Source organism: Haliotis rubra, unplaced genomic scaffold (assembly GCF_003918875.1).
Source record: "Haliotis rubra isolate DU_JTF1 unplaced genomic scaffold, ASM391887v1 Scf484, whole genome shotgun sequence".
In the NCBI taxonomy this organism is placed as follows: domain Eukaryota; kingdom Metazoa; phylum Mollusca; class Gastropoda; order Lepetellida; family Haliotidae; genus Haliotis; species Haliotis rubra.
The window spans coordinates 231,169-243,889 of NW_025767173.1; the positions used below are offsets into that span (position 1 = coordinate 231,169).

The 12,721-nt window shown below is 39.5% G+C and overlaps 1 protein-coding gene across 1 annotated transcript in view; it reads right to left on the reverse strand.

The window, feature by feature from the left end:
• Positions 1–631: 631 nt before the first annotated feature.
• LOC124291161 (DNA-directed RNA polymerase, mitochondrial-like) overlaps positions 632–12,721 on the reverse strand; it is a 158,848-nt gene continuing 146,758 nt past the window's right edge. Inside the window, 1 exon segment of the mRNA XM_046728094.1 lies at positions 632–1,438. Within this exon segment, the coding sequence (XP_046584050.1) occupies positions 1,389–1,438 (50 nt within the window). The 3' untranslated portion in view covers positions 632–1,388.

Genomic DNA, 12,721 nt, shown 5'->3' on the forward strand with positions numbered 1-12,721 from the left:
GACACAAAAACGTCACATACATCCTTTACATAAAAAAAAAGACTTCATCACTTTCAACCACACACCTCTAATACATCTTGCATTAACCCTTGTACAAAATGCAGTAAGGCACATAATAAAATTGATGTTAGAGTGAGTGAATATCGTTTTATTCCTCAGTCTACAATATTCCTGTCATAGTCTGAGCCAGACAAGCCAGTGATTGACACCATTGACACCATGTGCACACTGATGGAATATGCTGGTACATGATCAGCTGTGTCACACAACTGTCAGCTCTAACAACAGGCAATGTCTGCTGTCTAGAACACTGGACAATGACCAAAACCCAATCCTACACCAGACTGTATCAAGACATTTGTGCGGTCACCTTGCTCAAGGCAGAGCAGCCATGCGTCTGTACTCCTCTCTCAAGTCACAGTTGTGGACTGCACATTGCAGAGTGACTGAGGGTTGCTTGGTTTGTTGTTTAACACTGCACTCAGCAATATTCCAGCTATATGGCAGCACTATGTAAATAATCAAGTCTGGACCAGACAATCCAGCGATCAACAGAATGAGCATTGATGTACACAATACATTGCTATGTGTCAACCAAGTCAGCGAGCCTGACCACTCAATTCCGTTAGGCGTCTCTTACGACAAGCATGGGTTGCTGAAGACCAATTCTAACCTGGATTTCACGGGTCGAGTGACTGAGGGAGTGAGTTGGGTTTAGAGCCACTTTGAACTGTATTTCAGATATGTGAAATTATGCAAGTTTCTTGGACCAGTGAAACCCATGAGCATCTAGATGCCTCATCACCATCAACCAGGATCCAAACCAGTGATCACAGCTTTCTTACATGTCTCCTTGGTACAATTCTACAGTGAAATGTGTAGCAAAAACAAAGACTCCAAATCTTGATTGAAGAAATATAGCAGCTTCCATGATCCATCAACTCCAAGACAAGGTTTCATGGCAGTCATCCAAAATTTCCCATTACATCATTGGATCCACAAGAATGCTATTTGAATCACACAAGGGTTTTGAAGTTGTTATCACAGAAATCTGTCCCTTCTTTCTCCAATTTCGACTAGAAATATAATCTCATTGCTGTGTTTCACAGACAGCACAAACTTTGCTAAATAGAATATAATCCACAACACAGAGTTTCCACTGAATCGGAACATTCAACCCCAATCTGCAACATACATCCCTTATAATTCCCAAGGCAGAGGCCACTCTCCGTTGTTTCCATGACAACACAAACCAGGAAACCATGATCTCAAGTCTCATCTATAGCACATTGTCAACTGGTCATATCACATGTCTTCCCCTGCATATCACAGCTGAGGTGCTGAGGTCACAGTAGTCAAGATTCAGCACCATGCAGATCACTGGACTCTCAGCTAAAGAAGTAGACTGACTTCAACACATTGGTCAGATCAAATGTACCTGAAAGTACACAAGGAACAATCAGACAACCTTACCATCAGAGTTTTTACAGATGTGGTAGTTCTTAATATCAACATCCATACTACATGGTATTTGTTAGTTGTTCGATGTCGCATTCAGCAATATTCTGGCTATATGATGGCTGGCTGTAAATAATCGAGTCTGGGTCATACAATCCAATAATCAACAGCATGAGCATCAATCTCTGCAATTGGGATAGGATGACATGTGTCTACCAAGTCAGTGAGCCTGACCACCTGTTCCTGTTAGTGACCACTTACAACAATGTCGTCTGCTAGCAAGTAAACAGAGGGGGATAACTCTTCACACAATAATGAAAAAGGATTACCGGAGTTGTCTCTCTTGAATGAAACCAAGCACTTGATAGCTGGTCAAGGTTGTTTACACTAGAAATCCAATTAGACACATTCCTAAAATTCTCAATAACTTCTGGTCATACTATATACACATATTTATATTGGTTTCATACAGCAGTGTGTGTATACGTGCATGCACATTCATCCTGGTTTCATACAGGAGTGTGTGTATTCATGCATGCACGTTCATCCTGGTTTCATATAGCAATGTGCGTATACGTGCACGCACCTTCATCCTGAATTCATACAGTGGTATGCGTATACGCGCATGCACATTCATCCTGGTTTCATACAGCGGTATGCGTATACGTGAATCCACTTTCATCCAGGTTTCATACTGCGGTATGCGTATACGTGCATGCACATTCATCCTGGTTTCATACAGGAGTGTGTGTATACGTGCATGCACATTCATCCTGGTTTCATACAGCAGTGTGCGTATACGTGCATGCACATTCATCCTTGTTTCATACTGGAGTGAGTATACGTGCATGCACATTCATCCTGGTTTCATACAGGAGTGAGTGTATACGTGCATGCACATTCCTCCTGGTTTCATACAGCGGTGTGCATATACGTGCATGCAAATTTTTATTGATTTCATACTGGAGTGAGTATACGTGCATGCACATTCATCCTGGTTTCATACAAGAGTGTGCGTATACGTGCATGCACATTCATATTGGTTTCATACATAAGTGTGTGTATACGTGCATGCACATTTATATTGGTTTCATACAGGAGTGTGCGTATACGTGCATGCACGTTCATCCTGGTTTCATACAGCGGTGTGCATAAACATGTATGCACATTCTCCCTGGTTTCATACAGCGGTGTGCGTATACGTGCATGCACATTATTCCTGGTCTCATACAGCGGTGTGTGTATACGTGCATGGTCATTCATATTGGTTTCATATGGGAGTGTGCGTATACGTGCATGCACGTTCATAATGGTTTCATACAGTAGTGTGTGTATACGTGCATGTACATTCATATTGGTTTCATACAGTAGTGTGTGTATACGTGTATGCACGTTCATCCTGATTTCATACAGCTTTGTGCGTATACGTGAATGCACATTCTTCCATAGTTTTAGTATTTGGTGCCATTCCTTACTGTAAGAATATTACCGTAATCAAAAACATCATACTAATTCTGTGCGAACTTGTTTTTAACCTAATGTCATAAATACAGGACATCAGACAGGGCATCAAATAATACCAACATTATTTATATGATCAATTAACACTCACTAAAATACAGTAAACATATTTACAGAAATGTGTTTGATGGCCTGTTCTTGTTGATATTTCAGAATTCTATGGCTACATGCGTGTTAGTAACTGGTTGTTGAATTTGTGGTGTGAGATGTTGAGGAGAAGTGGACCTAGATGGATTTATGTCTTCAAGAGAAGCTGCTTCCAGCCAGAGAACTGGCATCCTTGAGAGGCTTTATGAAGCTGGAGCACTAACGAAGGACAACAATATATACGTCGTACATAGAGTGAGGGAGTCATGTTACAGTGGGAACTAGGGCTACAATAGCGTGGGGAAGCCAGTTAACTACACTATGTTTAAGATCAGCTTGTATTCCGTGAAGCCTGTAGTATAGACAATGGATTGAGACTGAATGTTGATGAGTTGATGCTTAACACTTGTACATTTGCCTTTCCATCCTTATTCTGATCATCACTTGCTTGATAACGGCGTTACAACAGAAAAGTCGCTGTAATAAGGAAGTTGGACATCCATACATTGTTATCCTTCCTTAACCATACAACTGGTCGCCATCGGCTCCAAAGAGAAACTGAATGTACAGTATGTTTATTTCATTGTAGGTAGGTGGTTGGCTTGAATGAAATGATTAATAATTAACGCTACGGACGCTTTGTAGATCGGAACCCAGAGCCCCATGCATTACACTATCTTAGGTGAACTGACAACGTAAGTTCAAAAGTTTGCATTATTACAGTTATGATCAATGTGAGCACAAATCTAATATTTGTTACAGGAAAATAACCCTTTGTGTATACCAGTGTACCGTTATATGTGTGCCAGTCTCTCCTATTCCACATATTTGGTCTGTTTTCAGTGAATAATAGCTGCCATAATAGCTACGAATAAAACTTAATCGCCGTTCCCCATGATAATTTGTAGGTCGCTGTATCCTGATTTTGAAATACAATGCTCATTTGAGGTCAGTGTTGGCATCAGTAATACAAGTAATAATGACGTATGAGGACCGCCAAAACCACTGTTTATCAGACTCATGTCTGCCTGTCTTTTATCTTTTAAAACCTTTTAAAATATTTTTCCAGTTGTATTACGCCGTGTCAGCTTGACGTGGGGGGAGATAGCAGATAATGCAGGTCTTACAGTGAAACCTAGGGGTCAGGACAACTGGGACTCGAACCAACGATAATAGTTTTCTCGCACGCCTGATCATAACACCCTTGAAGATCCGGGTTAGAATTGGTCTTTAGCCACCCAAACGTGTCATGAGATTGATTGGTCAGACTCGCTGTCTTTCTTGACACGTCATCGTTTCCAATTATTTTTAGATCGATGCTCATGATGTCGATCACCGGAGTGAGTGAGTGAGTTTAGTCTTACGCCGCACTCAGCACTATTCCGGCTATATGGGAGCGGTCTGTAAATAATCGAGTCTGGACCAGACAATCCAGTGATCAACAGCATGAGCATCGATCTGTGCAATTGGGAACCGATGACATGTGTTAACCAAGTCAGCGAGCCTGACCACCCCGATCCCGTTAGTCGCCTCTTACGACCAGCATGGGTTACTGAAGGTTCATTCTAACACGGACCTTCACGGGTGTCGATCACTGGATCGTCTGTTTACAGACTAGAGACACATAGTTGGAATATCAAACACCAAACATACAAACCTAAGGGAATCAACTCTGTACAGGAACTTGTAGTTCCTGAGATGACAGGGTCACCTTTTAAACGTCTTGAAACGAATCAGCATGGTCACTGAAGATCAATTCTAACCCGGATCTTCGCTGTATTTTGCTGATGAAACGATGGTGATCATTGTCTTCTTTATACACGTTCAACCGCTCACGAGATTCTCCCTCTCTTTATTACATTTATGCTAGACAATACATGGTTGATTCTTTTTCTCTTCCTTGTTCTGCGGTCCAAGTATGACTGAAGTGACAATTTATTCGTCATTCCGAAATATCACACTCTTAAAACATCACAGATATGGTATCAAGGTATATTTCTATATTTAAGTAGAATGAACTCTGTAGGCGTACATATTACATCAGCCTTTAGGCAAAACATTGGTTGTGTCCCAATCGTGGCCAACTCGTGTTATTCCGGGACAAGTTGAATAGCAACCCGTGCCTCTCTGGAAGGATTTCATATTGGCGTATGAACATAAGAACTACTTTAAACAAGAACGATAACTCTATTTCCTGTTTGATTCTAGTGGTACTTAATATCACCGAAGTTCTGAGATACTTTATTGCTATTTTTGTTTTGTTTTATTTATTGATTCTAATAAATTAAACCTCTTTGATACAACTAAAAGAAGGAGAGAAAAATATTTGTTAAACGTAATTATTAGCAGCTGTTCACCTTATATTTCCAAATGTATATTTCTATATAGGGTTTAAGAATCACAAATGGGATTTGTTTTGTTGAATTAGCAAATACAACAAATATGTTTTCACCTTCAATAAAACATAAAACAAATACTAAAAAAATGACTTTGACATATTTCTCAAACTGAACATTCGTGTAACCCTGCTACCATATCCCCGGTGGAATATTAAAATGAATACGCTGAAAAATATATGAATGACCCCTAAAAAGTCAGGCTAAAATATCTCTAGAATGTGAAATGTAAGCCCAATGATAAAGATTAAAGTTGATTAGTTATATATAGAGATGAATTATTGTTTTAAAACCCGTAGTGATTTATAATTAATATGTTTTCTAAAAATGTTTCGAAAGCGCACGTACAATCTCCAAAACAAGACGGCAGGATTGTCAGAAATACACTCGCTTGGACCCATAACAGCCAATCAAAGAACCCATGAGAGCTGTTAAGTAAAGAAACGCACCAGTGTGTGTTTGATTCTCTCACCGTCCCTGACATGATCCTTATTAAAAACTGCACACGTGGCAACACAATACTGATAGCTACGTCCTTTATACTTTACACATTACGATATACATTTTTCACGATTTTTTAAACAATCACATAATGCCATAAACGATTTAAGTACCCGGGATTCTTTGTATCAAAGCGCACGCAATCATTATGCGCGTTCTGATGGGTCTGTCATATCTTCGCACATAACTAGCATCCAGAGGGGCACGAGCATTCTTGGAGGTTACGGAAAGGGGCGAATGGTTGTGCTCAAACATACCTCTTTTACAATATCATTTTTCATAAAAGCTCAATACAAACAGGTGTTAAACTCATAAAACGTATCAGAAACAAGGTTAGCATATAGTGAACTATCAATCATTAGACGTACGTGACTTTATCCTTTCATTTATTCAGCCCTGCCTGATTGTAATAAACGGGAATATTGATCTGATGAGCTGGTGAGTCGTATTGTGGCATACGTATCCAGCACATACCCATCAAGGTATCGAAATATTGAGATACTAATGTTATGAGCACACCATTACATACCTTGAAAAATGAAAGAAAGGTCCCATAGATTAGAGATTTACTTCTCCTTTCACTTTTGCCTGGACAGAGTCGCTATACGGTGAAACTTGTACATCCATGGAATTTGTCATTGTCAGCATGAGTAATTCGATCTGGTCTTATATGTTCCCAAAAGAATTTATTAGAACTATCAGAAGGTGTTTAAAGGTTTTGTAAGTACAATGCTGGAAACTGCAATATCAGCGTATGTAAGTCAGTGCTCATGTGCTGACTCCGAGCCGACCAGTCCTTGTTGTACCCATTAATGCGCCAGGCAGGGACCAACAAGTACCATATTTTAACGTATTTTGGTTTGACGCGGCCGGGGATCGAACCCTCGACCTTCCTCTCTCTGGGCGGACGCTCTAACCACTACCCCACGGACGCGTTCTCGTCCTTGATGAATACCGGGAGTTGATCTCCTTGTATCTCCTGGTATCTCCCGGTATTCTCCTGAACATGCACTTCCACCCTAAAGTGGGACTGTACGTAGTCAGCCACTGTCTACTTCTACGATGTCTGACCGTGCCTTCTCAGTTTGAATTCCCCAGTCACGGATCTCTCTGGCATCTGAACTAGGAAACACCAAGTCCAAAGACCTTTTCAAGTCTCTGCTTATAACCCCGCTCTTCCGCTCAGCATTACGCTAGACTTTCAGGATTGTGTGTCTATAAGTGCATGGATTGGGTTTTAACTTTGTCATAGCGCCGTTGAACACCTGTCGATGGATACTAGGCGCTTTAGAAATCAATTATTATTATATTGTTTTCGTCCCGTAATCAGACGACTGGTTTTTGACACCAAAACTCCAGCTACAGAAATAGGACGTCGCTGATAATCATTTGGCCGTCCATATCGTCATGACATCAACAGTATGTCCGGGTCATTATCGGCTGAACTCATTCAGCTCTCGTCATGACATCAACAGTATGTCCGGGTCATTATCGGCTGAACTCATTCAGCTCTCGCCATGACATCAACAGTGTGTCCTGGGCCTTCTTTCACAAAGCACTGAGGTGATCGTAAGTCACTAAGGTAACCTTAGTGCAATGTTAAAGAATGGGAGTTAAGGTTAACCTTAGTAAAGGTTGCTTCGTGAAAGGAGCCCTGGGCGTTATCGGCTGAACTCATTGGTCAGTGTCCAGGACTTTTACAGTGCCTTTTCAGGACGTGTGTCCTAAGTCTTAACGTTTCTAGTTAAGGTATATATAAATGTTCATGTTTTAATATTCAAATAACGATTCGATTTTTTGTCGTACATTTGGTTTGTGTGAATGACACGGGGTTGAATATTATCCAGGGGTAATATCGAGGGCTGAAAGTTTCGGTTCGGTAAGTTATAATACACTATCTCCTAAAGGAAACTTACGCGGGCTGTTTGCTATGAAATGGTCGTCAGTGTAAAGTATCACAGATTCTAGTTGTTATGGCTTACATACGCATATGCTATTTCGTCCTGGTGGTAGACATTGGAGGTACTTTGTGTACATTTGCAAGCGACTTTGCTCGTGCTCGAGTTTGATGTACATGGTTAAATATTGATACCGGGAGACATAATAAAATTGCAAAGTCTGAAAGGGTGTGTACATATCATAATTTTAACAACGTAGAAGATCTGTACCATTTCACCTTTATATGTCCATCCTTAAAGAACATTCGAAAGAAATACATACCAATTAAATATTTAAATCGCCCTTCAGTACAACAATTTGTTCGCCTCATGGCAACCACAAACTATCAAGACTTAAAATCTGTAATGTTCTATTTCAAATATGCATTCAAGAGAAGAAATTAAATGTGAATCTTTTGTTTAATAGATCCTATACTGTACACTTCATGTATATGGGCCTATGGCCTTCATACAATAAACATTTGATTTGATCTGATTTAACTGATGCGAGGTGCCTATTATCAGAAATCCGAAACATTCCATAATGAGCATTCATCCATCTCCAAAGACGTACGTGTTTTGTTGTGTGAAATGCATTGATCTACAGGGGCTCGATCCACAAGCAGTTCGTAGCACTATGTTATTCGTCATCTTACGATACAGTCACGATAGGTCGTAACGCTACGCTATTCGTCATCTTACGATACAGACACGATAGGTCGTAACGCTACGAACGCTCTATAGATCGGGACTGAGACAGTCACGATAGGTCGTAACGCTACGAACGCTCTATGGATCGGGACCGAGAGCCATTACACTATCTTATGTGAATGACAATGTGTGTGCAAACGTTTCCGGCAAGTCACAATGTTTCAGTTATAATTAATATGACCATAAATCTAATATTTGTTACAGTAAATATACGGCTTTTGTATACAGTTGAACAAATGTAAGAGAGAATATGTTCAAACAATGACGTATTTGTCATAAGAGGACACGATATTCCAATTAGCTAGTGAGTGAACGTGCGTGTTAATATGATTTTACGGACCATTTAGCAGTAGTATCAGCAATTGTAAACACGTAGGGAATCTGATAATTCGTTTCGAACCAAGCCAATCGTGCGTATGCAAGTATGTAAGGACCATAGCATTGAAAATAATTAGTTACAGAAATTGCAGAAATTTAGATTTATGTGCATACATTTGACAATTAATTTAATCCACGTATTTCGTCGTTATCATGCAGTTGGCGAGAAAAACATACTACAATATAGTACTTAACTGTTAACAGGCTGTTTAATGTCATATGTTGGATCGGAGAGCACTGTGAGTTTGTGTTAGGCCACAATCAGCCATTTTCTATCAAAATCACAGCGACCTAAAACAAAACGATCTAGACAAACAAGTAATCGGATTCTGGTCAACGAGCAAAGTCAAGTCGTTTCGACTCCCGATTCCACCCAGTCACCTCTGACAGAGAAGCAACAGATTCGTTATATAAGAACCTTATGAAATTATAATTACAACACCGCGTTTGGTAATACATGAGATTTTAAGGATTTTTTATCGCCAACATTATCAACAATGGCCATTCATCAAATCAGATTAAAAACATAAATCAACCATATACCTTATACTAATCCTCTACACAACATCGTCTACATGTTAGGATTTCTTTCAGAAAACGGAAATACATCATCATTATTAAACTTAAATGTCTCTAAATTACGAAATCGACACCACACCAGAATCTCAACTTACCTTTCTTGTCAGTTTTTCAACCTTTCAAATATTATTTTTCAATAAAACAATGTTACTGTAGTATTTTCCCTTTCATCGCTGCCCGACGGGTGTCACAGTCCAGCCTACTACGTCACAGCTTGACCTCTAGTTACTCAGTAGACTTTTAATAGCGATAATAAAGCATTCGACTTCATGCATAACAACTTTATTTTATTGCATAGCGTGAAGTTTGGGGGAAGATTCTTATACCGTTTTCAAGTTAAAGGTGATCAAACAATTTTATTAACGAATTTGTTGTCTATAAATTTTATTCACTTAATGTTTTTAGTTCCATCGCGTATGTTATCTCATCTCTCTTATCTCTTATACTGTAGTCAATCTTATCCATCTATTAAAGAAGTTTTAGTAACACTAATTGTCATGCTGAAGCGGAATTAAGTAGGATATTTAGGCAGCGTTCTCTTAATGTGCGTGCACGCGTGCAGGAACCATGGCACTTGCACAGTAACTGTCGCCAGCCGTCGTATTGTTACTGTGTGATGAGGTCGAATCTTAGTTTCGCTAGTTAGAAATTAAGGCGCGATTTTGACAAGCCATGATGTTATATTTCATACGCGTATTTCCAGTAATCCGTGGACCACCAGTTTTTTCCGGGATTGCTCAGATGTAACTTATGTTTACCATGTTGAGCACGGGTCGTCGATCAAGGACATACGTGTCCCGTGATGAGATTGAATTGTCATCAGGATATATATCAAGTAACAACCGTGGATTCTGATAGTAATGAAACTATGACCTATCGTTTAAGGCTTTTCGTTTACTACTGTGCTGACTTTACGTTTACTACTGTGTCGGTTTTACGTTTACTACTATGTTGGTTTTACGTTTACGACTGTGTTGGATTTACGTTTATAACTCTGTCGGGTTTACGTTTACTACTGGTTGGCTTTACATTTATTACAGTGGTGGCTTTACATTTACTACTGTGTCGTCTTTACGTTCACTGTTGTGTTGGCTTTACGTTTACAACTGTCGGGTTTACGTTTACTACTGTGTTGGCTTTACGTTTACTACTGTGTCGGTTTTACGTTCACTGCTGTGTTGGCTTATGTTTACAACTGTGTTGGTGTTACGTTTACAGCTGTGTAGGCTTTACGTGTTCAACTGTGACGGTTTTATGTTTACAAATGTGTTCATCTGGACTTTACGTTTACTTCTGTTTTGGCTTTACGTTTACAATTTTTTTTGCTTTACGTTTACTACTGTGTTGGCTTTACGCTTACTTCTGTGTCGATTCATTTTACCTGATCGGCATTTGGATTCCTCAATTCTAACGTTCTTATGTAGATTCAAACTAATGTAAATAGAACATACCAGGGATGGTACATATTGACTGTTATATCATATGACGTTGTGTTGTTGTAGTCGGTTAAACTGAACCGAGGATTCAGGAAACAGCTGTTTCGTTATCATTCTCTTTGAATCGACCATTCGAAGCGGACGTAAAATTACTCGCTTGCTTGGATCGTGCATTTTCCTGAAGCCACACATTCCAGCAGTATCACGAGGGAAATATCAAAACAGGCGTCATACATTATACCCATGGGGGCAATCGACCCTGGGTGTTCAGTGTGACATCTGAATGCTCTAACCACAGGGCTATACACCGCCCGTCCTTACTCGAGTGTTTTTGCTAATACAAAATTGTTAGTTCGCTTGTTGTTTAACGCTGCACTCAGCAAAATTCCAGTTAAATGGCGGCGGTCTGTACATAATCGAGTCTGGACCAGACAATCCAGTGATCACAAACATGAGCATCGATCTACGCAATTGCGTATACGATGATATGTGTCAACCAAGTCAGCGAACATCGCCACCCGCTCCCATCAGTCCCCTCTTACGACAAGCATGGTTGCTGAAGATCAATTCTAACCCGGATCTTCAAGGGTATTTTGCTAATGCAACGACGGCGATCATCGTCTTCATTATACACGTTCAACCGCGTGAACAAATCAGATTCGATGTCGCCTGGCGTCAGTTAAAGCAACTTTACTACATGTGTTCTGGACAATACATGAGTGATTTTTTCTCTTCCCTTTTCTGTCTTCAGATGCGTGTATGACTGCAATCACTCTGTATTGCTAATCCAGAAATATCCCAATCCTTAAAACATCACAACAATGGTATCTGTGCATATGTCTTTATTGAAGAGATCGATGTGTACATCAGCTTTTAGCCAAAGCATTAGTTGTTCCCAAATAAGAGGGTCGGTCAAAGAGTAGTCAGCCTCACCTAAAATATGATACAAATGCAGCTGTTTTAATTTTCTACATATTATCTGTCAATCTCAGGCAAATGTTTTTTGCAATGTTCCAGTCTCACGATCCCCATTTTGTTTGACTTTTTACCTTAGGTACATAAGGACAAACTATTTTGGTTTCACTTAGTCAAACGTGATGCCAAGGGTTCAAACTAAATACAGCATGATCACACGAGTGTCAGCTCTCCATATATTGTAATCAGTGCCAGCTTGAATATCTGGACACAATGTATTTGACATATTAAAATTGGAGTGTCCTTAAAAAACAGCATCCATCTAAATATAAATCAAGCAATCCAAATCTTTGAATGTTGATTATGACGAGAAGTCATTCAGTACTATACTGAACATATCTTATATGATATTATCTGTGGGCTTACAATTACCCAAGGTGTACCACATGAGAAATCGTATTTCATTTTCTACATTTTCTTTAGAAATATTATACCCCAATGTGTTGTGATTACTAGTATCTCGTTAACCACATTACCCCCTTTTTCTAATATTGTGTATATGCCTTTGCTAATGATTTCTCAAACATCGAGATTATGGTTAGGCCGACTTCTGTTTGACCGACCCTGGTATACCTCTTATATATTTATCATTTTTCATGAAAGCCCAATACAAACATGTGTTAAACGCATTAAACGTATCAGAAATAAGCCTACAATAAAGTCAACTATCAATCATTAAACATAAGTGAATTTATCCTTTCATTTATTTAGTCCTGCAAGATTGTAATATACGGGTGAACTT